General features: G+C 34.2%; 1 protein-coding gene across 6 annotated transcripts in view; it reads right to left on the reverse strand.

Annotated features, from left to right (window-relative positions):
- Positions 1-27,879, reverse strand: part of MACROD2 (mono-ADP ribosylhydrolase 2) — a 2,138,630-nt gene that overhangs the window by 1,718,304 nt on the left and 392,447 nt on the right. For all 6 annotated transcript variants that reach the window (XM_078149709.1, XM_078149711.1, XM_078149710.1 and 3 more), the window contains exon 4: positions 8,404-8,433. In XM_078149709.1, coding sequence (XP_078005835.1) covers positions 8,404-8,433 — 30 coding nt within the window. The remainder of the gene's footprint in view (positions 1-8,403; positions 8,434-27,879) is intronic.

Genomic DNA, 27,879 nt, shown 5'->3' on the forward strand with positions numbered 1-27,879 from the left:
ATCTTTGGTTACAATATTTTAGGGAATAGAGGGACAAGTTGGTGTACACCCAAATTATGGCAGGCATAATTGTGAAGATACTGGAGAATATAGCATATAAATATCAGTTGAAAGAGCTTTCAATGATTAGCCTGGAGAAGGGAAGATGTAGGAAGGACATGACAATTTTCTTCAAACATTTTGAAGAGCTGTCATACATATGAAGGAGTAAGCCTATGAGTGGTTTCACCAGGCAGAATAAGGAACCAATGGATAAAATTGCCGAAAGGGAAATTGAGTCTTGACACCAGGAATTTCTTCCTAAAAACTAGAGTTATATTAAAGTAGAAGGGGCTACTGGCAGAGAGTAGATTCCCTAACACTGAGTATATTCTAGCACAGCATGGATGACCATTTATCAAGGATGCTGAGGGAGGAATTCTTAATCAGATATAATTTGGACAAGATTACCTCTAAGGTCTTATCTAACTCTGAAATTCTGTGATTCCATAAGGAAGTAAATAATGCTTTCAATGATCCTGTAATTTTTCCTGTCACAAAATGATGATTTTCATTACCAAAATTCTCTTGGTGATTCTATTTGGCTAGGAATCATGAAATACTATAATCTCAGATGAAGAAAAAATTGTCTAAAGAAGATTTGGGAATTTTAGTGGAATGAAAGCTCAATATGAGTGAACAGAATAATAAGGCATCAATAAAAGCTAATGATACATTGTACTAAATTAAGAGAAATATAGTTTACAGGAATAAAGAGGTGACAGTCCTTCAGTACTCCACCTTGGTCAGAACATAGCTGAAGTACTGTGGTAAATTCTATACACCATATTTTAGGAAGGATGCTTACAAACCAGAGAGTATTCAGAAGAGGGACTACCAGGATGGTAAAGGGGCTCAAGTTCATGCCCTTTGAGATTCAGTTGATAGAACTGAGGACATTTGGTCTTCAAAAAAGACTCAAAGGGTATATACAATAGCTATCTTCACAGAATCAATTTCATTGGTTAAATGGCAGACTAAGAGCAGCTGACATGTAGGGAAAGGATTAGACTTGTTCCCTTTGGCCCCAAAGGGAAGAACTAGTTATAATGGATATGAGCTGCAAATTTAAGTTTAAATAAGTGAAACTTCCTCACCATTAGACCTACAGAAAAGTGAAATGTATTATCTCTAGAGGTAGTAGGTTCCCTTCTATTTAAAGTTATGAAGTAGAATCACCAGATGGATATATTACAGAGGAAGTTATTTGGGATGCACAGGTTAGAAGAGATGGTCACTGATATCCCTTCCTACTCTAATATTATGTGATTATATAATTCATCAAGTGTATGTAAATTAATTTATCAAGTAGATGTAAGATTGAAAAAGGAGTTGGGGTAATCACAAAGTGAGATCAAAGGCTAAGAGACGGATAGCCTAAGCATTTCACTAGTATCCAAGAAATATTAAAGGACTTACAGAAAAGCTTCCTCTGAACTGAGTAGATTATGGAATTTATGCAGGGGAGGATTTATGAAAAAGATGATATAGGACAAGAAGGCATAGACAATACATAATCTATACTGCTGAAAGAATCTCCATATGATCAAATCATGGGCCATCCTAGTACAAAAAAGTCTATGGCTATAGTTAGACATATTTTTACCCTACTGTCTTGTATACATGATGAAAGGAAGAGACTAATAAAAAGACATTTAACAAATACATATGTCTTAGTGACTGACATATTGAAATGCTCACTCAAAACTTCGTAAAACATTAACTTTTCCAAATAAACACTATTTAAAAATAATTCATTCACCTAGCTTTGATTTGTCCTTAGAAGGATAAATTTGAGTTTTTATTTTTTATAGCCAAGTTCCAGTGTGTCACTCAGAAATATCAAACCAAATCATGCCAGTTTTTCTGTGCTTTTAGGTGTGTATGTAGTGTGCTTGGTTTTTTAATTTGCATTTTTCTTTTTTGAGGCATGTAGACAACAAGTACATTACCATCAGATTATTATCATCAATCCATCCACATGTCAGTACAATATGAACAGCTAATATTCTTATCTCTACTAGTCTCATCTATCATAGAGATGGACTGTTCTAAATACTGTTTACTGAAAGTTAAAGTGGAATAATTTTATACATAAAACCACAGTTAACTATGTTCACACTCACTACCATTCAAACAATGGAAATATTAACCTTCTAACCAATGATGTGAAATCTTTCATATTACTTTCCCTGTAAAATTATTCTTAGGGACAAAAAAAACCCAAAATATAGGAGCTGATTTAGGTCTACTTCCAAAAGGACAAGCCTTTTCTTGGCCCATAAAATTTTGAAAAAAGCCTAGGATGCCAAGCTGTTGAGATGAATGTAATTTTTCATATTCTGATCTTATTTGAAATTTTATATTCTAGTAAGACTTAAATGAAATTAGAAACAAAAAGCACTTAAAGGACCTGGAAAATGGCACTTAATATAGTCTTGATTATTTCTGCATATAAAAGAAATCAAAATTATTTTCATCAAGTCATCTAGTCCATCAAAGAGTTATTCCCTTGAAGGGCATTTATAAGGGTATCCAATCAAGCCAATAAAAAGAGATGGCTGACTAAATCAAGAGAATTAAAGTAATTCAAATACTCATTTGGTGATTGCTATCTCATATTTCACCAATATCATTATTAGATTGAAAGGATTTGCTTTAAGATTCAAAAGACTAGCAATCAGCTAATATACTGAAACTTTGCAGTCTCTGATTCTCATAGTAACAACTCACTCCACCAATAAGGATTGTTCTAAACCATTTTGTCTCCTGTGATTCTTGTCCATATTTCTGCATAATTAATCAGTATGGGATTTGCTAAAGATAGTGAAGACCTTCTTGTTCTGTACTATGTCAGAGTCATCAATGTACCATTTGAGTTACTTACTTACTGCTTTTATTTTTCTTATCAATTAAGAGTTTTAAAATATACATCCATCTCCACATGCAAATGTAGAAATATTGAAATATATATACACATATACATATATACACACATATACACACACATATACATACATACATACATATAAATACACACACACACACACGCATATTGGTGAGGCAGTTGGCATTAAGTGACTTTCCAGAGTTATGTGTCTGAGGCTGGATTTAAATTCATGTCCTCCTGACTTCAGAGCTGGTGCTCTATCCACTGTGCTCCCTAACTGCCCCAATAGCTGCATTATTTTATGACTCAATAAATACATATATACACACACACTATAGATATATGTATGCATATGTATATGTACACATTTTTTCAGGAGCAGTGTATAAATTAATTAAATTCTGATTTTCCAATATTACACAGTATACAATGAAAGTATTCAGTAGCACCTTAAACAGATGGAATTTATTGTTAATTTTTAATTGTTAATTTTTAAATTTTAAATTGAATTGTTAACTTTTAAAATTTGAAGTTATATGAAATAACTAGTTTGCAAAATCAATACTTCTAAGGGAAACAGTAAAGTATGTACTTAGTGTAAAAAAATACTAGATGAACAAGCTTATAATATGTCTTAACATACTGGGAAAAAATTATATTCTCTGAAAGAGAAGTAAAAGTACTTCTGAACCAACAAAAATCATTTAGGATTTAAAAATACAAATTTAATGGGTTATATTGTCTATTTTGCTCACATGATTTGATCCAGATTTTAAAAAATAGATGCTTTAACATAGGTTAAATAGTATACACATTTTTCCCCTGTAGAAAGTCTACTTTTATATAATATAAAAATGTGAAGATAGCATAAAACATTGAACAACACTATCTGATGAAGACTGTGGCTTTAAAGTTTATTTCTTTAATATAAATTTTATTGATGTCTTTTGTTTGTGTCTATATCTCCCACTATATTCCATCTTCTCCCAGAAAGTCATCTCTTCTAATGGAGAATTAAAAAAAGATAGAAAGAAAAAGGAGGTGTAGGGAGAAGTAACATGAAACCAACACATAGAAAATTATGACATTACATGTAGTGTTCCACAATATGGTTCCCACTTTTACAAAGTAGTAGGGAGAGCATAGAAACTCCTGTTCAAGATAGCTGAGTGAATAGGAACAAAATAGCCCAATTCCAATACAGGTATTCTAGAAAAGGTAAAACAAAAAAGTGCCAGACTGAATAATGATCAAGAAAGAAAAGGGGAAACTACATTAAACAGCATTATCCAGCCTGAATCAGCAAAAAATCCCCAAAAACAAACAAACAAAAACCAGAAGCCTTAAGGAAGGATCCAAACACCCAGCCAGAGAAGCCAGGTTAAGCCAGATAAATTTTCAGATACCTTTCAGTTTGGATAACATCTCAGAGTGCTCAGGAAGCCCCAGGGTAGTCATGCATACCCTATTTCAGACCCAATGATGAGAAGACTGGAATTCAATAATGAGCAAGCACTGAGGAAGTTAAGCACCCTCTGGGGTAAGCTCTGGAGCTGGAGGGCAAAGTTCCTACCAAGAAGGCACTGGCCTCTTCATCCAGAGAAAGAAGTATACAGATAGGTAAGTAGATAGATAGATAGATAGATAGATAGATAGATAGATAGATAGATAGATAGATAGATAGATAGACAGACAGACAGACAGATAGACAGACAGATGGATGAATGCATTATAGATATACACACATATATGCATGTATGTGTATGTGTGTATGTGTCTAATGGTAGCCATCTCTAGGGTGACGTGGGAGGAATAAAAAAAGAAATTGACATGATAATTTTGTTACATATTTGAAAGGAATAGCAAGTTGTACATAGTAGATTTACACTTTCATATGCAATCACCTTTTTATTATACTATGTTATGGAAATGCTTGCTTTATTCCATAAATGAAAAATATTTTTTAAAAAGGCATTCATCTGAATACCCTATGGGTTATAAAAGTTTGTAACAAGCTGACATGAGCTATCCTAGGGTAATCAGGTTAGCTGGTAACAGCCAGCATAGCAGAAACCAACAAGAGAAAGATACAGATAGATAGCTCTAGAGAACATAGATTAGGACCAAATAAGAACCCATCAGCTCGTTTAAATGTACAAGAGTATTTCGATCCTGACCCTGGTAAAAAGTCCAATTTCAGGAAGTAAAACTGGAAATGTGAATAAAAGACACTGATAAATTTTTATGAATCCAATTATTTCCAGGTCCTAAGTCAAGTAACAAAATAACTCCATAGTAAGTACAGGAAGAACTTCAGATAAAGGTATGGTGTGGTCACAAGGTCCATTAGAATTTCTAAAAGAAATGAAGGAAAAGATAAAAAGGATGTTATAAATTATGTGTGATGTCTAAAGATGAGAATTGTAAGGAGAATAAACAGCTTAGACAAGAGGTATAAAATCATACTCAGATTATAGACTTCCTGAAAATCAAAATGGATGAGAGAGAAATTAGTAACTCCATGAAATAAGAAATGAGAGAACAAAATTAAAAGACTGGAAAATAAGATATAAAGTGCCTCCTATCAAAAATAACTGAACTAGAAAATGTCAAGAAGAGATCATGTAAGAATTATTAGAATACCTGAAAACCACCACCTGAAATCCACCATAAGTAGATACCATATTTTAAGAAATATTAAAGAATAAGACATAACTCAAATTTCAGTTCAAGAACTATCTTTTTTAAGAGGCTTTTCTGAATCATCCCATCTGCTAATGACTTCTGCCACAAGATTACTTTTACCTTTGTTTTACAGAAGCTTCTGATATAACTATAGAGAACCATATAGTCTTTCCCATAAGGATGTAGGCATTGAAGTGGTAGGGAACATGTCATTTTAAATGCTTTATGATTTAATGATTGGTCTTGCTTTAAGATAGTAAATGTTTAATTGTAAATGAATACAAATGCCTTTTTTAAAGAGTAGTAAGCTGATTGTAGGATGAGGTTTATATTTTTCTTCAAGTCATTTCTTGTTTTCTTAAACAAAAACTTATAAAAACTTTACTCTTAGGCTTTTTAGGTTTTTTTTTTTTTGCTTTTGTAGTTATTGATGTGAGGAATGTGATTTTAGTTACTTTCAAATTTTTGTAATGTTTAAATAGACAGCTAAATTAGTTTTACTATTATAAAAGGAATGATTTTAAATGGGCAATAGGTGTATGTCTTTCTTCTGATAGCTTGAAAATATTTTTTCTTTATATTTATATATAGTTCTGAAGTTTAAATATATTGTTAGGAGTGTTGAATTTTGAGTTTTTTCTTCTTAGTAGCTGTAAAATATTGTTTTAATTAGTCCTGGGAAGTTTCCTTGAATGATTTCTTAAACATGGTGGTCACATTCTTTTCTAATTTTATATTTTCAATAATGCCAATAATTCATAAGGCTTTCCTCTCCTTAAAATCCTTAATCAAATCTGTCATATTCAGATGAATGTGCACTGATTCCCAGAATTCTTTTCATTTACTCCATTTTCTAAGATTATTTCCAATTCAACTGCACCATATACCATTCTGTTTTCTACTTTAATTTGGCTTTTTGTCCCCTCCATTGACATTTTCAAATTTTCTGTGATCATCTCTATTTCACTTAGTTCTGTCATTATCTTCTCAACATTTTAATTGACATTCAGTTTTTTTTAATTATTCCTGCGATGTTTGGGCTTTAAGCCATTCTTTTACTCATTCTCTATATTTTTTAACATAATTTCAGTTCTTCCTTTAATTCCTTGAGAATGTTTATTATATTTTAATTGCATTTCTTTACATTTTTGATTGTTTCTGATATTACTTCTAAAATTGTTTCAATCTCACATTTTCTGGTATTATTTTTGGTTTTATTTATTTTGCTCCTCTTTCTTGTGAATTTTAATTTTATTGAGGTAATTTTTGAAAATTTTGTACCTTTTCAGTGTTTCTTCTATTACTGTAGAGGGAAACCATAAGAAGTCAGGCTTCCTTGTAACCTCATCTTCTTGGAAATTTTTGATTCTCTTAAGTAGACAATGCATTTCCCTTTTATGTAAGCAAAATTGTATTTTATTTTGAAAATAATAATGATGATAATATGGAAGTTTCCTATTAAGTACAAGTGGAGCATAAAGGAATAAAAAACTTCAGGCATATTCCACTACTTAACATGTATTTGAAAAACAATAACAAGGGATTTCAATATATTTTCATTGACATCATTCTTAGAACTCTTGGTAATTTTGTTTAATTACATTTCACAGCCATTGACATTCTGATCCAGATAAACTTCCAGAGACTAGACATGACCACTGGAGTGTCAGAAGAAGACAATAAGGATTTAGAAAAGCAGTCATTTAGTAGCAGGGAGATCCAAGAATAGGAGATATAGGCAGATGTTTCATCAGGAAGACAAAATATAGCATTAAGGAGGTCTGAAAGTAGGCAACAAAAACCAAGCCATGGTCAGAGTCAGCACTCTTAGAGAGCTGGCCAGAGATTAAGGAGAATCTCTATTCTTGAAGAACTAAGGTACTAAACATGAAACCAAATCAGGAATTGATACTTAAAATACTAAGACCTAATTACTAGAAGTAGAGTACAAAATTGAAGCTTAATGATATGACAAATTTAAATTCAATTAGTCAAAGTCAAACTCAAGATTCTACAACAAACTGATTTGATGTTAGGCACTTAATTATGGATCTTTATAATTCTCCTTCTTAAAATCTAGATTGATGCATAAACTGAGGTAGAGGTTAGCCTGCAAGTGAAGCTTAACCAGCCCTTGTTCTTAAGACCATAAAGATAATGAAGCAGAGAGGCCTGCCATCATTTTTGCTTTATTCAAAATGCTATATAAACTGTGAACAACAAAATTTTTAACCTCCAAGATAGGGTAAGAATTATTTCTCTAACAAGAAACTCCTAGCATAGAAATCTTTTTCTTCCTTATCTCACTCTGAACTTTCCCCTCTAGAGAGGCATAGAAACAAGAAAAATGCCAATACTAATTTATTTTTCATTTTTCATACTAGGTGACCAACATGTTAAGCTCTTAGTGCCACAAGTTCAAGAAAAACAAAAGAATAGCATGCTTTAAAAATTAATACCACCCAAATATATTGCTGTTCTTGAATCTATTTTAAAGTGACAGGCATGTATTTAAATGTTTATCTCATTAGCTTATAGCTATTATACCTTATGTCAAAAGATAAGAAAACAAAGTTTAATAGGAAAAATTGGATCCTGAAGATTTAGAAAGCAATTAAAATTATACAAACTCAGAATTTTCAACTACAAATATTTTTCTCTAACGTTATCCTTCTGTGATAATGACTACAGAAAATTTGATTTTGCCCAAACTATCACAAAAATGACTAAGTCTTTTGGATTTGGTGTACTGTGAATCTATTCTGAGTTCAATGACATCAAAGACTTACCCCCTCCTCCTCCAAGAAGGCTGGCATTTGCTGTTAGAAAAGAATAAGAATGACAGTAAATACAACAAATTCAAACCAGGACAAAACAAGAAAAAGCTGAAATTTAATAAATCTCATATATTCATATATAACAATCATAAGAATACGTATATCGATATAAATATATTACATAAATATATGCATGTAATATTTAGTCATCATTTTCCATTATACTGTGAAGAAAGATCTTCATTTTTTCATTTTTCCCCAAGTGACCACTCTAAAAAAAAATAGGGGCATGTTCAAAACTCTTTAGTCTGCCCTTTCTAGTCAAATTGATCTTCACTATGTTCATTTTGCAGACAATACTACTTAGACAATTCTGATGATTTTTTAAAAAAACTAAGCTTAAATGTGTATCATTTAAAATGATAATGTAAACCTTATAATTTCAAATATTGTAAGACACTTCAAAATAAGAATTCTTGACACTAAAAGTACAAGATTTATTATATTCTGAAGAAACATATTTTTAAATATCAAAGACAAAAGGTCCCCAAAATTCTACTCTATTGTCTCTTCATATGGAGGAGACTGTGGATTCTAGAAGGTCATATCAGACAGGTGCAAGCTTTGGCAGGTGTAAGGCATTCAGTACAACCCATCAATGGACTCTATGTGTGCTGTCCAAAGACAAGACAAGCCAAGTTTGGAGAAAGTAATCACCAGAGTGGCTGGAAGGAGATGAATTTTTCAGTTATTGGAATGCTTAAAGATTATCTTCTAGGTTGAGGGAAGATTGAAATTATGTCCTTAATGTATTTTATATTTACTTTCTTAAAGTGTTGAAGTAAAAACAAATATATAGACTTGTTTGTACATGTCATGCTGCTACAGAACCTACTTTATTGTTTCTCAGGCACTGTATATCAATTAATTTAATATATGAAATATTTCTATAATATGATTAATAAGCTCAAGACATCAAATAAAAACAATTCTATTATATGCTTTTTGAAGAACAGGCAGAGTGATATAGGACTTGGTGGATGGAAAGAACTCTGCCATTCATATTTCTGAAGCTATATTTGGAAGCCAAGTATAAGACATTACATTTAACTTTATTAAATTTCATACTGTCTAATTTTCCCAGAGATTTCTATTAAGAATAAGTGATTGCATCACAGCCAAAATTCCATCATCAATACCTCAAAACTATAAGAGGGGCAGCTAGGTGGCGCAGTGGATAGAGCACCGGCCCTGGATTCAGGAGGACCTGAGTTCAAATCCGGTCTCAGACACATAATACTTACTAGCTGTGTGACCCTCGGCAAGTCACTTAACCCCACTGCCTAGCCAAAAAAGAAAAACAAAGAAAAAAACTATAAGAAATGTACCTAGCAATATGATTAAAACTACCCAAAAAAGCTATTTTTAAAACTGACAAAATGTAAAGTCTATGGAAATAAAGGGAAAGACTAACAACCCAGCCAGGCCCAGTCCAACTCCACAAATAATGTGACAGATTCTAGCTGGCCTGCCTTTCCTACCTGACTGTGATGGCTTTTATCTTGAGCCCTCTAAAAAGTGACCCCATATGATCCCTCTACTCCTTAATGGGGAGTACAGGGCAGGGGAAGAGGACATGCAAGTACAAACAACTTGACCAACCTGGTGATGGAGAAGGCAAACATCATGGAAGGTGGGGAGAGAGATGGAGTCATACCTGCAAAATGGGCTAGAATAGAAGGAACTAACCCCCAAGGGGAAAGAAGTTCTTATACCTCAGTGTGATGTCTCCCCTTATACTTTCCAAAGGAAAGATATTCATTTGAACCCCATAACCCAATATCACAGCAAAGATCATTAAAGCCTCCCAAGTCCAGTTGTCAAGATGGAAGAAAACCAGAAACAACTGATGGAGACACCAAATAGTGAATGGGACTGATTCAAAATTACCTAAAACAAGAGAGAATAGGGTGAAAGGCAAGAACATCCAGAAAGAAAGAAACAATACAAGCCCAAACTCCAAATGGATAATCTAACAAGACTCACAGAGAAAAGAGAACATTGGAAAATATACTGAAAAAGAACATAATCCAATAAAAAATGGTAAAACATAATAACTGGAATATATACAATGAAATAGTAAGCAATATAAAAATTCCCCAAAACCTTTAAAAATACTGTAACATCAGTAATAAACTCCATAATGGTTCAAAAAAAAAAAGAAATAAAATACTTAAAAATAAAGAAAGAAATAAGAATAGATATCAAGCCAAGCTTGGGGAAGAAATCAAAGCTCTCAAATAATCAACAAGACAAACAAGAGATTAGACAACTTAGAGCATATGACAAAGAACTTCCTCAAAACAATATTCTGACAAAAGAATGGCTGATTTGGAATTCCAAATACAGAGGTAAAAGAAAACTTTACTGTACAAAATTGTTTCAAAAAACACAATGGAAAGACTCACACATGCTTTTTGGGTCAAAGTAAGTGACTTTGAAGATAAGATTTGCAGAAATAATTCAAGGTTAACAGGTCTCAAGAGAAAAACACATGATGAATTATTAGATTTAACCTCATGTTTTATACTGTCCAAACCTTTTTGGATCCTCTCTCAGTCATACAATAATATGCTGGCTCTCTCACCTCATTTTTTGTGATTTTCTGTGGAAGCAGGATGAAACCTATCCTCCCAGGGCAAAAGTAAGAGTAAAGTATGGAAGTTATAGAGTGGAAGATTTAAACTAGATGTGAAACTCTCTATAAATTAAAACTTTCCAAAAGTAGAATGAGTTGTTTTAAATGGTAGGTTGGTCTTCCCTCACTTGACGCCTGCAAGTAAAGGTTTGATGGCTTGTTGTTGTTTTGTTGTTTGTTGTTGTTGTTCAGTAGTTCAGTCCTGTCGGACTCTGTAACTCCATATGAGATTATCGTCTAATGAGAATGAAAGGCAAAACATGGAGTTACTTTGGCACCCTCAAAACATTAAGAAAAACAGTATGTGATGAATGAAAAACCTGAGAGACAGTTTCTGGGTGACTAGCAATCAATTAATTAATTAGGCCAGCCATCAATCAATAACTTGATGGTCAGTGGTTTTCTCAGTAACCATAGACAAAAGATATGAGAGACTGAAAGCTTTAAATAATCCTTGAAAGGGAATTCCCTTGACCACTGAAAATCAACCCTGATTGGTGGACTTTTAATGAAGAGGTGGGCTAGAAGTCTTCACTCCTCCTGCTAAGAACATAGCTTGATCATGAGACTCAGCCACTTCCAGCAATTTGGACAGGGGAATATATCTCCATCCAGTCTACCCAGTTGGTTTTCTCTGTCATAAGCTGGGTCACCTCAACTCTAATCAAGGGTTAAAAGAATAGGGGCTCTTTTTCCTCAGGGTTAAGAACTCACCTAGACTGGATTCTGTTTACATTCTAAACAGAAGTAAGATCTCTTTGTCGGGAAGGGTCTAGCCCAAGTTTGAAGAGCATGTTCCCTAAGGGTTAGGGGTAATCTCAAACAGTCAAGTCTTTCAGAGGCTGACCTTCCACAGGAGCTGGGCCTCAATGAAGAAACAGAGGAGAAAAGCTTGGATACCAATTTTGAAATTGGTTATTAATATAATAGTGAAATAATAATTTCTCTCAAGTACAAGGCCTCCAGCATTTGAGAGGATCCTCAAAGGAGGATTTATTGAAGACCATAAATAAGAATCACAGAGAATGAAAAAGTTTAGGTAGCTGAGATCTTAGTTTTATACTTTTATATTCCCCAAACCTAACCTAGTGAACTATACAAAATAAGTATACAGTCACTATTTATGGCTGATAACTTATCAATGTATCAAGTATTTGTGATTTCATAAGTATGAGAATTTATTCTACTTGCAGAGGTCTCAACTCATTTACAAATTACAATGTTTAAGAATTTCCTGAATTTCAGAGAGGTTAAGTGATTTTTCTATGCCATGATCATTCAGCTAGTAAGCATCAGAGGTAGTTTTTGAACCCATATTTTCCCATATTCTCAAAGAGTACGGAACAGAGGAAAAAGCAGTGGATATAAAGGAGGAAGACCTGGGTATTAACCTAAGTTCTCCCATTTACTACTTTAGTAACTATAGGCAAGCTACCCTTTCTGGACCTCAGTTTTCTTATCTTTAAAATGTTGAACCAGATGACCAATAACTGTCCTTTCCAGCTCTAGAACTAATATTCTGACTCCAAATCCATCATTCCATTCACTTTATCACTTTACATGATCTCATTTGAGCTCATTTGTTGATGATGATAATGATAAAAACTAACCTAAAGATTCCTATTCCTTCAGAAATATAGGACTCAGAAGAGTGGGTATATTGTGGAAGTGACTAACTTTGATTCTTATTCTTCCTATAAAAATATGGATTGTACAAACTAGATGAGTACAGAAAAGACTTAAAAGTGAAGATGTTGAGACTAGACTCTAAAAAAAGATATGACTGTACCTAAAGATAGAATAGAATGGAATGGAAATACTTTAAGTTCTTACTATGAGCCAAAAATGCTGCTAAGAAACAATCCACATATTTCCTTCTCATAAGGAGATTACATTCAAGTTGAGGAAGACCACACATAAAAATGACCAATTGTAAGTGTGCCTACTCATTTTATGTGAACAATGGTCTGAGGTGTTAAGTTAGGTTCTATCATTTGCACTTTATCTTTCACAGCATTATCTGTATATAGTTAAAAGCCTTTATCTAAAGAAGATTTGGCATTAAGAAAAACTGGACACAGAACTCCATCAATAATTGACTAAACTTAGACATAGAGCCTTGAGGACATTCCTAACTTAGAATAACTAGATTCAGGGAGTGCCGTCAGCTCATAGATTTTATAGCTAGAAAGGACCTTTGCAGATGAAGAAATGAAAAAACTGAGGCCCAGGGTGGTTACTTGCTGGTAGGTGGCAGAACCAAAATTCTGCTCCTACTTATGTCCTGTGAACAGAGGGGAGGATGTGATGAAAACTTCTTGACTGAGTCTACTACAAATTTATGTTACCTAATCTCAAATGGATCATCATTCTAGCAAGGCAATCTTTTCACTCCTTCCATCCTAATTTAATGGGTCATCTGCATCCAAAAAAACAAAAAACAAACCAAAAGCAACATGAAACCAAAAAAAAAATCCCTCCCAACTAACACCTCATGCTCTTGTCCTTTATAGTTTTCTCAGCCACAGTCCTAGAAAATGTTATATATACCAGTTGCCTCCATTATCTTTCTCTTTCTTCACTTTCAACCCTCTCCAATTTGGCTTCTGATATCATAACTCAATTGAAACTGACATAAATAAATGACCAATTGTCTCCTCATTGCCAAAATTAATGACCTTTTTTCAATCCTCACTTTTCTTAAAGGTCTGCTGCATTCAACACTACTAACCACCATCACTTCTTCTCTACTGCCTCCTCCTTGAGTTTTCATGACCTGTCTGTCTACTCCGCAGTCTCATTTGCTGGAGTTTCATCTATGAAACACTAACTGTGGGCATACCCCAAAACTATGTCTTAAGCCATCTTTTCTCCCTATAATCTCATTTGGTTATGAGTCCCAGAAGTATAACCAATTCTAATCCCAACTCCAATTTCAGTAACACATTATCAATTGTCTACTGTACATTTCAAATTGATGTCCTATGGGCATCTCAAATTCTATATGTCCAAAACAAAACTCATCATCTTTCCTCCAAAAATCATACCTCTTACAAATTTCTTAATTTCTATTATCCTTACAGTCCCTCAGGATCAATATTACACTGTGAACATTGACTCCTCACATTCGCTCAACATACACATCCAAACTGGATCATAACTACCTCTACACCATCTGTTCAATCTTTCTACCCCTTCAGCCACCAATATAATTCAGGCACTCTGTTTCATTCCCCCTTACCTGGACAATGAAGAGATAATATTCTCTTATTTGGTCTTCCTATCTCAAGTATTTCCCCACTGTGAAACATCCTCCATACACCTGCCAAAGTGATTTTCCTAAAATAAGGTTCTGAATATGATTCTTCTCTACTCCAAAGAAGAAGCAGCTAGGTGGCACTTAGCCTAGCATCAGGAAGATCTGAGTTCAAATTTCACCTGACAATTAGCTGTGTGATTCTGCAAATCACTTAACCTCTGTCTACTTCAGTTTCTTCAGCTTGAAAATGGAAATATTTCACAGGGTTGTGGTGAGAATCAAATGAGATGAGGATTGTTTGATTCTAATAATGCATCACCACAGCCAGATGGTCTACTGAGTATCAGCAATTCAGGAAACAGTAACATTCTCAATTATACTAATTATCAGACACTTTTACCTGTCCCTATATTTTGTTTGGTATGTTTTCAAATAAATAAAGTTTGACTTTATATTATATTATTTAATTATTATATAATTACATAATTATAATAATTATATAATAACAAAGTGGCTACAAACTTTATGTGTAAAATGCTTAGCACAGTGCCTGGTACATAGTATGTGCTTAATACTTATTTTCTCCCCTTTCCCCTTCCAATGCCTCCCTCTTTCCTCTATCATCCTCTATCTGAAATTTAAAGCCTTTTACAATCTGACATCAACCTAGACCTCCAATATTATTACACGTTACTTTTCTTTACTCACTCTACAATCTATCCAAACTGGCCTTCTTAGAGCTCCTCTACAACAGAAATGTACCTCTTCCTCACCTCCATCTCTCAAAATCCTTTGTTTCCTTCAAAACTGAGCTTCAGTATCACATGAAAACTTTTCCTGACCTCCCCAAGACGTTCAAGTCTCCCCTGAAAATTACTTTATATCCACTTTATAGATACTATATCTGTACTTATCTCCTTGGGGAAAAAAATTCTAAGCACCTTGAGAACTGAGACTTTCTCTCTCCATCTTTGTATCCTCACTGCCTTGAATTAGAGGGCCTATATATGGCAGGTGTTAAAAAACACTTAACAGATTGATTTAATATAATGTTCTTTCCACCATGCTATGTTCTTTTCACTATATTCTTTCCTCTACTATAGTCATCCAGCAGGAGCTTAAACCAGTTGGTCATAAGAAAAAAAAAAAAAAGGAAAAGCTACCATTTGTAAAAGTGTAAGAAACAAAAATGATCCATCCACATGGAAGTCTGGTAAGGAACTTTACCTTATAAAGGATACAAGATAACTAATTACATAGAACAATTACGGTGAAGGTCTGCTTTCTCATTTGGACCTCTTCACCAACAGAGAATAATTATAAACATCAGATTGATAAATATCAGCATCTAGGAGGCAATCCAGGAATATTTTCCCTGAATTCTTTACTTATAGGACCTACTCATGAGGAGTGGATTCTTCTTGAAACTGAAGATAATTTTATATTGAATGGGTAATTAAGGAAAGCTGTGTAATGCCCTGCCCTATTACTCCAATGGATCTGTGATCACATCTAAACAGGTGTTCCTTTTAAAGAAAGAATCATCTTTCACAAAGGTCAAATTTACCTATTTTAATGTATCAAATGGCATCTCAATCAATCTCCCTCCCCTAAAATGTCTTGCCCTGGCTATAACTCTCTTTTATATATTATCTCCTATACTATAATGTAAGTTCTTTGAGGGAAGAAGCTGTCTCAGCTTTTATATTTGTATCCCCAGTGCTTGGCACATAGCAATTGCTTGATAAATGCTCATTCATTCATTTATGATAGCACCATTGGTGATGGTAAAGAAAAAAAAAAGATTCTCCTCTTACTATTCCTATTTCTTGTTCAAGGTCTTCTTCCTTCTAAGTCCTCAAAAAGTTGCACTTGTCTGTCATTTATTATAATAGTAAACTAATCCCTGGTATTTCTCATTAATGATCTTACTCCATTAAGGCCAATTCTGCATAGGCAAAACCTAACATAAATATCTGTAAAGTGCTTCACAAACTTTAAAGTGCTATCTAAATACTAGCTATTATCATCATCATTATTTTAATTATTAAAGTATATCTGATATGAAAAAAATTAAATCTGTTAATGCTTCAGGAGATAATGTGTCTTACTAATAGGACTAGAAATATGACATGGACGTGCCCTATGGATTCAGTTGCTTATCAATATACTCATTTTACCAATAAAAATTCATTTTCAGGGATTTTTAAAAAGATATGTTCTGTATATGATAAAATTATCATTATTATGTTTTCACTAGTAACTGAGTAACTATATATTTCTCAAAGTAACTATATCTGACAGGTCAGTGAGAAGCAAGATAGACGTCACCTTCCCAAAGATAACGTTTTTATTTTATTTTCTAGGGATGTGGTAGAGGGGATTAAGTGGATTTACCTGAATTGGGCAGGAAACTCAAGACAGATAACCTCAAAGATTCATCCTAAACTTAGGATTCTTTGATTCTAATAATTTATCACCACAGCCAGATGGTCTACTGAGTATCAGCAATTCAAGAAACAGTAACATTCTCAATTACACTTATTATCAGACACTTTTACCTGTCACTATATTTTGTTTGTTATGTTTTCAAATAAATAAAGGTTGACTATAATAAAGTGACTATAAACTTTATGAACAAGATTGATACCAGGGTTTCTAAAATACTTAAAATAATTTCTCAACCTCCTCTTTGAGAATACTTACTGGCTAATTATATTTTCATTCATTTTGCACTGAAATACAATTCTCTTTCAATTACCAGGGAGAGAAAAAATATCAAATTAGAGAGATTATTTCAAGGATTTAGTCAATGCAAAATCAAAATCAGTCACTGTAAATTAATGAATCAATGTGTCACACACCCCCTTCTCCTCAAACAATAAATCAACTCCACAAAATGAACAATTTTACTTCTTATAAAATGAAAAAGTAGTCAAGCCTAGACTCAGAAGTACTGCTACTAAAAGCAGATTTTTCAATAGAAGGAACATAAGGTATTTTAACTCAAAATTAACTATAAATTCAGAAATATCTCCTGCCCAGAATGTTCCCCCTCCTCAAATCTGACTTGAAGAACCCATGACTCTTTTCACTTCTCAGGTCTGGCAGCTCATCCTACATAATGCTCTTACCAATTCCCTTTTCAAAGTTTTCATTGTTCTCCCATACCCTGCGTAATTTTTAAAATGTTACTTTATACATATTCCTTATATACTCATCTGTGTGCATGCTAAATTCCCTGAGAGTGGGTAATGTTTAGTTTTTGTATTCTCAGTACACAGTAGCCTTGGTCATAATAGAGGTTAATAACTATATGGTAAATTAAGTTGAAATAAAATCTTCTTCCTATTTTTCTATACCTTCCAATTTTAACAAAAACCAGGGCCATGTGAGAATTGAAATTATTCTTCAAGAATGAATACTAAGGAATGTAAAGTTTGTGAATAGTTCAAACATCATCATCTATACCTTGGGAGGCTGATCTAAATGGAAAATGACCAGGAACCTTGCTAATGTTGTCATTACGTTGTTTTCCTTCAAAGATCTATGTATAAGTCATTAAACAAACTACTTCTGACACATCTTTGAAATGATCCTCTAGGTTTTTTTCCCCATGCAACTGGTGTGCTATGATGAATAAGGTCATAGTAAAATTTTAGAGCACAGTTTCCAATAAATAAATTAATAAATAGTCCCATTGTTACTTAGATATTTACTCTATGTAACTGTCCTATTACTAGAACTTTCCTGAAAATGAACCTATGACTAATACAATAGAGAATTGCTGATTCACAAAGCTCTAGGAATCATACATTTTCTTGAAAAATAAGGTCCATGATGATGCATCAGTTACTGTCAGTACCTTTTACCATATACTCCTAAGATACTTGGCAGAAACTTTCATTTCTTATTTTCACTAATACATAATAATAGTTGACATTTATATGTTCTGGGGCTAGAGTCCCACCTTGGCATATACCAGTTTCACTGCAGAATTAGGTTTCTGGGGGCAACTAATGATATCTTGTGATCAAAAGAATTCTGTGGATAGAGATTCCTAAAACTAGAGCTTATGAAAACCTACCAAGGCCCTTATCTTTGAAATTCAGCTCATATATACAATTAGATCATAACAAAGGTATTTATTAAGACAGCATAGTAAGAATAGTTACAAAATATTGTCCCTCTAAACTGAGTGTGCACTCTCCCACAAATACCTATAACATCAGTGGTGAGACAGAGTACAAACATAGAATGCACTGGTAGGGAGGTACATATGTAGGAAACACATGCCCATTACAACTCATGCTTTCAATACTACTAAGCCCAAATATAATTTATCTTATGTTGTGTATCCTCACACATTTCTCCCCTTGAAGGACAGGTTGCTCAGCTGTGGCCCCTGGACATGTCTATTCTCTATTAAGTCAATAGTTGCCTCTGCTGCCTTGGGCTCAGATTCCTTGGAGGTGCCTCCACCATCTATCTGAATTCCTGGACTTGCCCTCTATTTGGTATGGTACCCAGTACAAGTACATCCAATACAAAGCACCATATCTGCCCCTATTGAACCTAGTTGTGGTATAATGGAAAAGGCAAAGAGTATTTCCCTCATGTAATCTGAGTTCTACATCTATAGATGTTTCCTGCCTCCAACTGTTTTCAGAGCTAACAAAGCATCTTTTTGAAGGCCACCAGTGATATAACCAGTCTTTTACCAACCAGTGGCAAGCAGTTCTGCTATTCTGTCAGGAAAAATTTCACCATGCAATGTGAAGTCCATACCAATGTTCACATAGTAAGTGACAGGGGCAAAATTCAAACCTAGGTCTTTATGACCCTCAGCCAGCATTGTGTCAGCAGGGAGAAATTTGACAATCAGAAAATAGGACCAGAATTAGTTCTTCAAACAAAAAAATTGCTACAAACATCACTATGCTCTATTGTAGTAGAGAGTAATTTTTTTATGTCACTATACAGTCTGCCTGTCAACAAGAAGTAATCTATGAAACTAGTCTTTAAACACTGATTAAAGTGATTTATCTTTTCCCGAATTCACCATTACAAAAAAAAATTATAATTGCTTTCATCCTAACAGGTTCCAACCACCTAGTTCTGCTTATTTATTTCACTTTCTTATTACAATAGGGCATGCACAATGTCAAAGTGATTGCTGGCAGAAACTTCCCCAGGTGTTCTGTTTTGAATATCAATTTCATTCACAACATGTTATCCCAACAGATACAAAAGCTGAAATATCACCTGCTAGAGTAGCACACATAAAAGTCTTCACATTTCACAACTAGGAGCAGGAACTGCTGAAAATCTGATCAGACTAAAATCCCAAACATGTGCAAGCCTGGAAGTATTTTATATAGACGGTGGCCATCACATCTGACAGCTACAGAAATATGATATACACAGAAAAATTCAACCATCACTTTGGCACCAGCCTACTGTTTATACTTTACTAAGATTTACTCTTTCTAAATAGAATAAACAGAATGTCAGAGGTTTGAGGATGGTATAGTAATATTTCTCCTTTGAAGCTAACAAAAAGAGAAAATTAAGCTTAGACAAATGCTTAACATGTACAAACCAAATGTAAACTCATGATTAATATTTAGGTTACAAACTTACCTAATAATCTGAAATAACTACAGATAAAATGAGTGACTATTCTGATATCTGAGTCATGTGGCTTCTAGGACCTAAAACCAACTGTAAAAAGACTAATTCAACAGGGATGTTGATATAAAATTGTTGTAGAAGAGATGCATCAGGTACTAGAAGGTACTTTCTAGATCCTTACATGAAGATCTCAAATATTTTCATTGCTATTTGGTTCAACAAGGGTCAGTCTGAGTTTCATCTTTTAACAAAAAGTGAAAGTGATAGATAAGTAAAGCAAAGAACACTGTTCTGTGCTAAAATAGGGGGTTTAATGTAACAAAGCTGGAGAAAGGAGCTTGTTCTTGTTATTTCTCAGTCACTATTCTTAATAATGAATTAAAGATTATTTGTAATTTTGAAGTTGACATTATTAGAATGCCATGGGTTCCAGAGCTAGAAGTCACCTTGGGGATCATCTTACACATGAGGAAACTGAGGCCTAGAGATGTAAAGTTACTCAAGGTCACAGTGATAATAAGTAACAAAACACTCAAAGCCAGGTCTCTGACTCAAAATCTACTACTCTTTAAATTTCACCATAATTCTAAGTGCATTACCTTCACTAAAGTCCTACTACACCAATATCTCTTTGACCATAAACAGAATATGATATTTAGTTCTTTGTGCCACATTTTATAGTTACACTTGGTATGCTACAGAATGTTTGGAGCAAGGTTATTTTAAGTTCATGACATATGAGCATTAGTTGAATATAATAATGATTAATATTTATATAATACATGAAGACATGTACATTTATACTCTATAACTCTTTGTGATGAAGGGTAATATTATCTCCATTTTATACATGAGGAAACCAAGACTTAGAAAGGTTGAATTACTTGTCAAATGACACATGGATAATAAGTATCAGAGACAAGAATGGCCCGAGATATTTCTGACTCCAAATCTAACGAGTTACATATCACAACTGCACTACCAAGACTAATGAAAATGGGAATGTTAAGTCTGGGGAAGAAAAAACATAGGGGGAATATGATGTCTGTCCTTTTTTTTTTCTTTTTTTTTTAAGGCAATTGGGGTTAAGTGATTTGCCCAGGGTCACACAGCTAGTAAGTGTCAAGTGTCTGAGGCTAGATTTGAACTCAGGTCCTCCTGACTCCAAGGCCAGAGCTCCATCCACTACACCACCTAGCTGCCCCATGATGTCTGTCTTAAAGTACATAAAGGGATGCCATTTGGAAAAAAAAAAAAAGACCTTTTTTTAACCCAAAAGGTAGACCTAGGAGCAACAAGTAAATGTTGTTTAAAAAAAAAAGGCAAATTTGGTATTATGTAAAGAAAAACAGGCTAATAAAGCTATCCCAAACAGTAATAAGCTACCTTAGGAGGTTGCAGATTCCCCCTTATTTGAACTCTTTAAACAAAGGGTAGATAACCACTTGTAAAACACGTTGTGGAGTGGATTCTTGTTGGGTGGCCTCAGAGGTCCTCTCCCACTTCTTGGATTCTGTTACTCTATGGCATGGAGATGACATGAGGTCTCAAAAGCTTAAGCTTTGGCAGCTTTTCCCAGTACAATCAGGCCTAGTCACAGACTATATGTATGAGAACTAGCATAGCTATATTCAGAGAGGTTTCCACTAAACTGGTCACAGGGTGAAGAACTTTTTGGCCATAACATCTTTAAACCATCTACTAAGTCTTGACCTGTGTCAACAGGTGAGTACCTGCAAAGAAGAGATCCACAAGTCCTTGAAGCACTGGCATTATACTAGCATGTCTATAAACAGCTTAAGTAATCCAATTAGTTACTCAAAGTACAAGGGGAACAAGGAAGCAATGGGACCCAGAGCAGAGATTGAGCCTGTCATCTATTGACAGATAATATGCCTTGAGAGAGAGAGGAGTAACAAGATGAGAGGTACTGTGCTCAAAACTAGAAACAGAGACTGAAAGAGGAGCAGACTTGGATCTGCTGAGCCTGCAGTCAAGAAGTCCTGAGTTAAATCCAGCCTCAGACATTAACCAATAAACCTTGGGCAAGTCATTTCACAAGGAAATCTGTTTGCCTCCAGTTCCTCATGTGTAAAATGGGGATGATAATGGTACCTAGCTGTCAGGCTTGTTGTGAGGATCAAATGAGATAATATTTGTAAAGCATGTAGAACAGTGTATAGCACATAGTAAGCATCATTTATATTATTAATATTATAATTATTATATAAGTAGCATATACTATATTATCAATGGCTAATAATAGCTATTATATATTACCTCAATTGAGCCTAACCCTAGGAGATAAGTACTACATTGTTTCCATATTACTGGTGAGGAAACTGAGATTCACAGAGGTAAAGTCCCTTGTCCATGGTCACACATCTAGTATCAGAGGCAGGCTTTGAATTAACTCCAAATCTATTACCCTCTACACTACAGCAGGAAAAAAAAAAGACATTCCAAGAAAGCTGCCTAAGATAGCTGAAGGCTACCAGCAGGAACCAAGAATGCACATGAACAACCTTGGGCAATGTTCTAACTCCTTCTTTCTTAATTTGCACAAATGTATTCTTACAGGTTTTGAGACTTAGCTTATCTACCATCCTCCAGGAACTTAGATAAGTTAAGCCCCAGACCCTATAGGAATTCAACCAACCAGTAGCATAAGATTTACCTTCCACTTCGATAAAATAATACCTTGCCAAAAGGTCAAGTGGAAAATGAGCTCTATGGATATTTTTCTGACTACTATGGTCCAAATGACACTTAAAACCACAATAAAAACACCATGAGTTAGTAATACCTTGTCTCTGCCTCACTTTTGACACTATACTCAAAGATTTGTAATGTTGCTTTGGGCAAAGTGATAACACAGCCACTGGTGCTAGGATGTTCCAGACTCTTTGAGATAACAGGGCCCTCTTGTAGGACAACTGATAACGCATTTACCATTTATTGAAGCAGCATGTACAAAATACAATATGGTATAGTGAAAAGAGCAATAGTGTAATAGGGGGTAGGAATCTATGCCCATCTCTTTTCATCCTAGGCAACCTGTAAATAAATTGGCCCATTCATTGCATGTCAGTTGAGAAGGCCACAGGAAGTACAGGACCCTCAAATCTGTCTCCAACCAATATATATCAAAATCAGACAAGGAATTCCACAATTTTCTGCTGATATTCATTAGCCCCACAACCATAGGAGGTTCTTTAGAAGAGGAAATGGCATAGTAGTACATAGTATACCCAACCCACTACAAAAAGAGCAAGGGAGCAAATAATCCATACAAAGAAAAATAAGATAAACAAATATTTAGTGAGTGATTACTTTGTGATTAGCACTATGCTTCTTAACTCCTTGTGAAGGTTATAAAAGTATGAGAAAAAGATTGCCCTCAAAGAGCTTACAATCTAAAAGGAAAGACCAAACATAAAAGGGAGCTGAAAAGCAAGGGGTACAACGCAGAAGGGTGTCATGGGGAAGGGGAAGAAGGTAAGGAAAAAGTATTCAATATAGGGGCATAGCGGAGGAGTCAGTCAGAGAAGTCCCGAAATAGTGCAGTGAGGTGAGAAGGGAGTTGTCTGACCAGAGCTGTCTCCTTAAATGGAAGTCTTCCATTCCTGCTTTCCTTTGCTAAAGATCTGACACTAAGGTGTTAACTGATGAGAACTTAAAGTGTATCCTCTTCCAGAGTTATGTGTATATATGGTAATATAGTACATATATATATATATATATATATATATATATATATATATATATATATACATATACATATATATACATATATATGTGTATATCTATGCATATATATATACATATATATATATACATATATATACACATATATATGTATATATATGTAGGCATCTGTGTACATACTGCTGAAGTAAGTAGAAATTAATTTTTGATCCTTATAGGCAATTGTATTTTGTGCCCTAAAATTCTACTTCTAAGAAAAATTTATTAACAACCAAATATTAAAATTGGAGATTTTAGCAAATAAATGAAGAAGTTCTTGCAATTTTTAAACCATAACAAGTGACACACTGAAAATTAAGATGTTTGTTTCTAGTTGTCCTTAATTTGCTTGATGTTAACATCTACTTTCATTCAATTCAACAAGCAATATAAATCTATTAAGCACTTACTCTGTGCAAGGGACTGTGCTAAACCAAGAAACAAAGACAAAACTAATCAGTCAAAAAGCATTCATTAAGTGACTATTATTTGCATGGCCCAGTGCCAAGTGTTGGGTATACAAAAGCAAAAAAATAAAATAAGCAGTTCCTGACCTCAAGAAACTTACATTATTTGAGGGAAACAATGCACAAACATATATGTATATATAATGTATGTACATGTAAATGAAGATGATAAATAGATATAAATGCAATGTAATTGTGTGAGCAGCTCTAGCAGGCAGAGGAACCAGGAAAGATTTCACATAGGAAGGAACACTTGATCTAAGCTTTGAAGAGTATTAGACATTTTAAGACAGAGGTGAGGAGGGAGTGAATTCCAAGTATATGTACACTTATATAAAGGCTGGCAATGAAAAATGGAAGGCTGAGTTTGGGAAACAGCTACTAGGCCAGGGTGGCTGGAATGTCAAGCGTATTTATGAAAAAAAAACATATAAAATAAAGGAATGACCTTTGCTTGCTGTTGAAAATTTGAAGTAACCAAGTTCAAATAATACCTACTTATTACTTTCTGGACTAAATGATTCTATTGTCTCTATTTTAAATTTGTTTATATGCTATCATTCTTCAACAATAACACAATTAAATATTAAATGACAAATTAAATATCAATTTATTAATTAAACAATAATTTATATGTAATAATATATTAATAAAATAATTTGTAAATAACAATTTACTAATTCAATAAAAATTAAATGATTAAAATTAAATAACAAAAATAAAAACAAAATATGTTACATTCAAGCAAATAAAGAACATGCCAAACACATGTTTCCTAGAAGTATTTTAGAAGCATGGAACATTAAAGCTAAAAAAGATTTCAGATATTTCATAAAACCTAGGGAATCTAAAGCCCAAAGAAGTTAAGGTACTTACCCAGAAAACCTTAGCTAGTTAGTGGCTGGGCTGGAATCACAAACTAGTTTTACTTTAACTCCCAGTGCAATGTCTTTCTACCACACCATATTATCTCTCTCTTCAAATGAGAGAAGACTATGATTTCTCTACTACATACATTGGTCTTCAAACATTGTGAACCAAAAGTTTTATGACATTGTGTTTAATCCATTACAACAAACTCATATTTTTCTTCTATAGAACTGCGAAAAAGCACAATCTGCACCCTGCAAACATTAAAAAAAAAAAAGAATACCAATTACTTTGTTGCTATAGCTCCATTAGACTAGCTGCGGATTCTATAATAATGATTTATTTTGTTCTATGACATTGAAAAACACTAATATTAATCGCAGACAAAAGTATTATTGTCAGTGAAATTCCAGTTCCTGGGGTGAAAGGCAGAGAAACACATTTTTTTAAGTTTTTATGAAATCACATAGAATACACTAAACAATAATTGAAGCGCAAAAATAATATTTTGATTGTCATGCTAAAACATTCAAATAGCAGGAAAAGAGTAGGAAAAAATAGAAATTAATAAGGAGGAGGCTACATGGTTTCCCAGAGACAGTGATTCTGGTTAAGCAAGCACTGGGAGAGCCATTCAATCCCTGCATCTTAGTTCTTCAATCTATCCTCTAAACAACAACCACCAAAATGTATATCATAGCATTAGAGCTGGAATAGACCATTGTGTTGTTGCTCAGTCAGGTCAATCGTTTCAGTCATACCTGACTCTTCATGACTCCATTTGGGGTTTTCTTGGCAAAGATACTGGAGTGGTTTGCCATCTCCTTCTCCAGCTCATTTGACCGAAGGGAAACCTAAGACAAACAGGTTATGTAACTTGCCCAGGGTCACACAGCTAGTGTCTGAGTCCAGATCTGAACTCACTAAGATGACTCTTCCCTACTTCTAGACCTAGAGTGCCTACTCTGCCACCTACCTGCTGCAAAGGACCATAGAGATTATTTTGTCCACATCCCCTTCATTTCACAAATGAGAAGACTGAGGCACAGATGAGAAAACGATCAGCTCAAGAGCCAGTTCTTTCTACTGATGTTTGTTCTTCATTTCAAAGAGGACCAATGGTATCACAGGATGATGCCTTGACTTCTATGTGAACTGGACTAAAATGAGGTAGAGTTGCATAAAGTTTTCATCCTCACTTTCTTTTTCAGGTTCTTCAAAACAAGACAAAAGTCAGGATGACCCATGATGGCCTGTGATGCAGTAGATGACCTTGGTTTCTTTGATGTCTGACCAAGCTCTAGGCACTCCACAACACTTGCTTCAGCCACCTTCATGGCCATTGGAACAAATTATTCTCATTTGCCCATTCCACTCAGAAAGTCTTCCTATGCTTGCGTAGATATCCCTCTAATTCACCAATGGGTTTGAGGACCATCGGTTACTCTCAAATTGATTTAGCCCATCTTCAAAGACAGTTTTACCAGTGTGTGGCCTGCTACACCTGCTACAGAGCTTTTTGGTGGACACGATGGGTGGTTGAGTAGCCCTAAGATGAGCTCAGTGACCCCTCTCACCAGAAGTGCTACTCTTCCCTGTATACCCTTCTTTCTACTGTATTACACTGCCAAATGACTACAATAAAGTATTGCCACAGGAATAAAAAGATAAGGAAGGACTCTGAAAATAAAACTGATTGTTTTTACATTCTGGTGTTGATCAGTGCTGCCCATTCAGATATCCAGGGCTAGAGCTTAGAAAACCTACATTCAAACCCAACTTCTGAAAATCACTTACTATGGGATTCCACATAGTCAATGGACTCTTCCCAGCTTCATTTCTTTCAGATATAAAATGAGGATATTAATATCTGTACTCTGTTCTTCACCATGTTACTGTGGGATTCAAATGCAATAATGTATGTGAATGCTTTGCAAACTTGAAAGCACTGAAAATATTGTCAGTAATTTTAATTTTTTTGATCCAGACCCATGATTTCTTCTTGTGGGGAACTTCAGGTGTAGGAATTCCTATACCTAATGCAGATCAGTGTCTATTCTGTAAATTAAAGTCTTAGAGAGTTGCCTAGAACACAACTAGAGAGGCTAAGTGACTTGCCCATTGTCACACAGCTAGAATATTTCCTCAACAGGACTTAAATCCAAGTCTTCCTGACTCTAAGGCTAGCTTTCTATGTATTATGCTATAATAATAAATTAAGAACAAGTACACTCATTTTTCTAAACCCATGGAGCACATAGCCTTCTTACAAGCAGAAGAGCTAAGCCCATCAACAAGTGCATTGTATATAGGGTTAAATGTAAGAATGATTTTCTTCTGAGGAAGTTGTTCAGATTTTCTTAGGCTCCTTCACATTGAACTCAAAAAGAATAAAAACAAAGCTGAATTCTACATGCTTAGAATCATTTAATCAATTAAATTTTATAGTATGTTTATACACACAAGGCACATAATAAGGGGATAAACATACATTTAAACTTGATTTTTTTCTAGAGTTTGCTGCAATAAAATGATTAATATGGAAATGTTTTACATGATTACAGATGTATAACTTATATCAGGTTGCTTATCATCACAGGGAGGAAGGGAAGCAGAGATAGAATTGGAACTCAAAACATAAGAGAATGTTAAAAATTGTTTTTACATGTAATTGGGGAAAATAAAATATTATTTTTAAAAGATACCAATATAGTTATCAAATAAGTGATATAGGCAGTAAGTACTAGAGGTCAAAAGGGGGAGAGATCACTGTAGAATAGGGTGCATCATGAAGATAGTGGAGCTTAAGCTGA

Source organism: Phascolarctos cinereus, unplaced genomic scaffold, assembly GCF_003287225.1.
Source record: "Phascolarctos cinereus isolate Bilbo 61053 unplaced genomic scaffold, phaCin_HiC Scaffold_2;HRSCAF=192, whole genome shotgun sequence".
Taxonomy (NCBI): Eukaryota; Metazoa; Chordata; class Mammalia; order Diprotodontia; family Phascolarctidae; genus Phascolarctos; species Phascolarctos cinereus.